This window comes from Oncorhynchus nerka, linkage group LG4 (genome assembly GCF_034236695.1).
Source record: "Oncorhynchus nerka isolate Pitt River linkage group LG4, Oner_Uvic_2.0, whole genome shotgun sequence".
In the NCBI taxonomy this organism is placed as follows: domain Eukaryota; kingdom Metazoa; phylum Chordata; class Actinopteri; order Salmoniformes; family Salmonidae; genus Oncorhynchus; species Oncorhynchus nerka.
Genome location: NC_088399.1, coordinates 76,385,050 through 76,390,049, shown reverse-complemented (window position 1 = coordinate 76,390,049; position 5,000 = coordinate 76,385,050). Strand labels below are relative to the sequence as shown.

Genomic DNA, 5,000 nt, shown 5'->3' with positions numbered 1-5,000 from the left:
CTATTTTCCAGGTCAGTAAGACACTGAAAGCCACCCTCTCCGCGCTTTTGGACAATATGTGTGACAGTGACAGTAACCCCCCCCCTGACCTGCCCATCAGCCTATCACACGACCCCATGGGAAACGCCTCTGCCTCCAAGCTAGCCCTTGCCAAGCGGAGAGCCAATCAGCAGGAAACAGAGACATTCTACTTTACGGTGAGGACATCCCATTGGTCAGGGGAAGGTGTGAGGGGAGTCTAATGATAGTATTATGGATTGCGTCTCCTTATAGTGCTTCTGTGACCATCTAGGTTTGAAACCCGGTACATCTGAAAAACACAAGACTGTGTTAGCCAACTGAGCTAAAGCTGTTTAAACAAGCTAAAGCTGCAAAGGTTAAAGTGTGTATCTCTGTTTCTGTCGTTTGTCAGAAAGTTAAGGAGTATCTGATTGGAAGCTCCCTGATCTCCAAACTACAGGCTAAACATGACCTGCTGCAGGAGGCCATACAGAAAGGTACTTCTACTATACTACTACTGCACTACTACTGTACTACTACTATTCTACTACTTTACTAATACTATACTACTACTGCACCACTACTGTACTACTATACTAATACTATATACTACAACTGTACTACTACTATACTTCTACTACTGTACTACAATTTTTTTTTTTTTTTTTTAACCAGGAATCTCTTTTTCAAGAGCGTCCTGGTCAAGATAGGCAGCACCAAGTAATTACAAAAATTACAGACAAACAACATGAAAAACTACAAGTAATCTAGTAAAAACCATAGAATTCACAAGAGTATAAAAAAATCAAAAACAGCAAATTAAAAACATTGACAGGTCATGGAATCAGTCTCAAGATCATTTATCAGTGATTTAAAAATACCAATCGGGACAAGATCTTCCAGTTTAAAAGTATTTTGTAATGCGTTCCAAGACGATGGTGCAGAGTACATACTGTAAGTGGTTCAGCTATGAAATCAGCTGCCAGATTTAAAAAGCATGGATCCAAAAGATCAGGACCTGCAGGCTTTCTCTGATCTAAGGATTTCAGGGCTTTATGTACCTCCTGCACTGAGAATGACAAAAAGCTAAAAGTTTGACCAGCTCTCACTGGTTCATCCACACAGGGTTGTACAGAGACAGAGGACACTGGTTCATCCACACAGGGTTGTACAGAGACAGAGGACACTGGTTCATCCACACAGGGTTGTACAGAGACAGAGGACACTGGTTCATCCACACAGGGTTGTACAGAGACAGAGGACACTGGTTCATCCACACAGGGTTGTACAGAGACAGAGGACACTGGTTCATCCACACAGGGTTGTACAGAGACAGAGGACACTGGTTCATCCACACAGGGTTGTACAGAGACAGAGGACACTGGTTCATCCACACAGGGTTGTACAGAGACAGAGGACACTGGTTCATCCACACAGGGTTGTACAGAGACAGAGGACACTGGTTCATCCACACAGGGTTGTACAGAGACAGAGGACACTGGTTCATCCACACAGGGTTGTACAGAGACAGAGGACACTGGTTCATCCACACAGGGTTGTACAGAGACAGAGGACACTGGTTCATCCACACAGGGTTGTAGAGACAGAGGACACTGGTTCATCCACACAGGGTTGTACAGAGACAGAGGACACTGGTTCATCCACACAGGGTTGTACAGAGACAGAGGACACTGGTTCATCCACACAGGGTTGTACAGAGACAGAGGACACTGGTTCATCCACACAGGGTTGTACAGAGACAGAGGACACTGGTTCATCCACACAGGGTTGTACAGAGACAGAGGACACTGGTTCATCCACACAGGGTTGTACAGAGACAGAGGACACTGGTTCATTCACACAGGGTTGTACAGAGACAGAGGACACTGGTTCATCCACACAGGGTTGTACAGAGACAGAGGACACTGGTTCATCCACACAGGGTTGTACAGAGACAGAGGACACTGGTTCATCCACACAGGGTTGTACAGAGACAGAGGACACTGGTTCATCCACACAGGGTTGTACAGAGACAGAGGACACTGAATCAAACAGCCTACCAGATGATACAAAGTGCTCATTGAAACAATTCAGCATTTCAGTTGTCATATACAGCAACAGAGTCCTTCAAAACACATGATGGTAATTCATTAACATTACTGTTACCAGACATAGATTTAATAGCCTTCCAAAACTTACTAGGGTCATTCAGGTTATCTATCAGTGGTAACAGACATAAAATATTCAGACTTGTCCTTCCTGAGAAGAAAAGAACACTTGTTTCGTAACTGCCTAAAAATAAGCCAATCAGCATCAGAACATGATTTCCTTGCTTTAGCCCAGGCTAGATTATGGTCGTGAATAATACAAGACAGCTCAGAAGAAAACCATGGATTATCCCGCCCTTTAACCCTGAACCTGCGGAATGGGGCATGTTTGTTTACTATTTGGAAAAAAACATAATTAAATCATTTCCAGGCAGTTTCCACATCAGGGATAAGCTCAATCTTACTCCAGTCAATATAAAACAAATCATGAAAGAAAGCCTGCTCATTAAAACACTTCAAATTTCTCTTAGGAATAAAACGTGGGTATGTCTTAGGAACCTTAGTATTTCTAACAGCAACAACAGCACAATGGTCACTTAAATCATTACAAAAAACACCAACCGCAGAATATTTATGTGGAACATTTGTCAATCTCAAATCAATCAGGGTAGATTTATCTGGGCATTTGAAATTTGGGCGAGTGGGTGAGTTAATCAACTGGGTAAGATTCATAGAATTACTTTAACCAACACCAGTTGAGATCACCAATCAAGATCATTTCACTGTAAATAAGTTTAGACATAAGGTTCATCAGAGAAGAAAATGCATCACCGAGAGCAGAGGGGGGGTCTATAACAGCCAATCACAGTTATAGAGAGCAGAGGGGGGGTCTATAACAGCCAATCACAGTTCTAGAGAGGCCCTTTGAAACCTCAATATTCAAAGCAAGAAATTCCAACTGTTTACAAATAGGTTCACACTTTGCCACACTTACATGGAATTTAGTTTTTACATATATACTGCACGACTACACTACTACTATACTACTACAATACTACTAATATACTAATACTATACTACTACTATACTACTGCTGCAATGCTACTGTATTAATACTATGCTGCTACTATATTGCTACTACTATACTACTACTACTATACTGCTGCTGCTCTACTACTATACTACTACTACTATACTGCTGCTGCACTACTACTGTACCACTACTGTACTACTAATATACTACTACTTTTCTACTACAATACTGCTACTGCACTACTACTATACTACCACTGTACTACTACTATACTGCTACTGCACAACTACACTACTACTATACTACTACTATACTACCACTGCACTACTACTCTACTACTACTATACTATGCATATAATGCTACAGCACTACCACTGTATTACACTACTCTACTACTACCACTGCACTACTACTATACTACTACTATACTACTACTATACTACCACTGCACTACTACTATACTACTACTATACTACCACTGCACTACTACTATACTACTACTATACTACCACTGCACTACTACTATATTACTACTATACTACTACTATACTACCACTGCACTACTACTATACTACTACTATACTACCACTGCACTACTACTATACTCTTCCTATAATGCTACAGCACTACCACTGTACTACTATTACACTACTCTACTACTACCACTGCACTACTACTATACTACTACTATACTACTACTATACTACCACTGCACTACTACTATACTACTACTATACTACTACTATACTACCACTGCACTACTACTATACTCTTCCTATAATGCTACAGCACTACCACTGTACTACTATTACACTACTCTACTACTACCACTGCACTACTACTATACTACTACTATACTACTACTATACTACCACTGCACTACTACTATACTACTACTATACTACTACTATACTACCACTGCACTACTACTATACTACTACTATACTACTACTATACTACCACTGCACTACTACTATACTACTACTATACTACTACTATACTACCACTGCACTACTACTATACTACTACTATACTACTACTATACTACCACTGCACTACTACTATACTACTACTATACTACTACTATACTACCACTGCACTACTACTATACTACTACTATACTCTTCCTATAATGCTACAGCACTACCACTGTACTACTATTACACTACTCTCTACCACTACTGCACTATTACTATACTACTACTATACTACTACTATACTACTACTGTACTATGTCTATACTGCTACTACATTACTTCATTACTACTACTGCACTACTACTATACTACCACTGTACTACTACTACACTACTCTACTACTACTACTGCACTACTAGTATACTCTGACAATACTGCTACCGCACTACTACTGTTCTACTGTACTACTACTAATTTATTAGAACTGTATAATACCACACAACTACTACACAACTAATCTTGCACTATTCCTAACTCTCTCCCTCTCGCTCCCCCTCCCTCACCCCCATCGCCTCCCTCCCCACCCCCATCGCCCCCTCCCCACCCCCATCACCCCCCCCCACCCCCATCGCCCCCTCCCCACCCCCATCGCCCCCTCCCCACCCCCATCGCCCCCTCCCTCACCCTCTCTATCTTCAAATATCTGTTTGTTTTCCAGCTAAGGCCGTTGATAGCGACCCCTCCAGGTAAACATTCCTGTTATTTCTCTGAGAGAGAGAAAGGGAGAGAGACATGGAGAGAGAGACAAATGAGAGAGAAAAAGAAAGACGAGAGAGAAAGAAAAAGAGATGAAAGAGAGAAAGAGAGAGTATAATCTTCAACGCAGCAACAAATCCAAGACTGTAGCAAAAACAACACTACACTTTTACTGTTGAAAAGCATGATGTGTGTGTATCAGTGTATGACTGGTGAGTGATGCTGTATATCTCCCAGAATGCAGTG

The 5,000-nt window shown here is 41.4% G+C and overlaps 1 protein-coding gene across 4 annotated transcripts in view; it reads left to right on the top strand.

Moving 5' to 3' along the window:
- Positions 1–5,000, top strand: part of arhgap4b (Rho GTPase activating protein 4b) — a 30,417-nt gene that overhangs the window by 17,051 nt on the left and 8,366 nt on the right. For 3 of the 4 annotated variants that reach the window (XM_065017842.1, XM_065017841.1, XM_065017844.1), the window contains exons 10-13: positions 12–197; positions 413–497; positions 4,717–4,744; positions 4,992–5,000. The exon at positions 4,992–5,000 is cut by the window's right edge and continues 88 nt beyond it. In XM_065017842.1, coding sequence (XP_064873914.1) covers positions 12–197; positions 413–497; positions 4,717–4,744; positions 4,992–5,000 — 308 coding nt within the window. The remainder of the gene's footprint in view (positions 1–11; positions 198–412; positions 498–4,716; positions 4,745–4,991) is intronic. The other variant, XM_065017843.1, reaches the window with a different exon arrangement.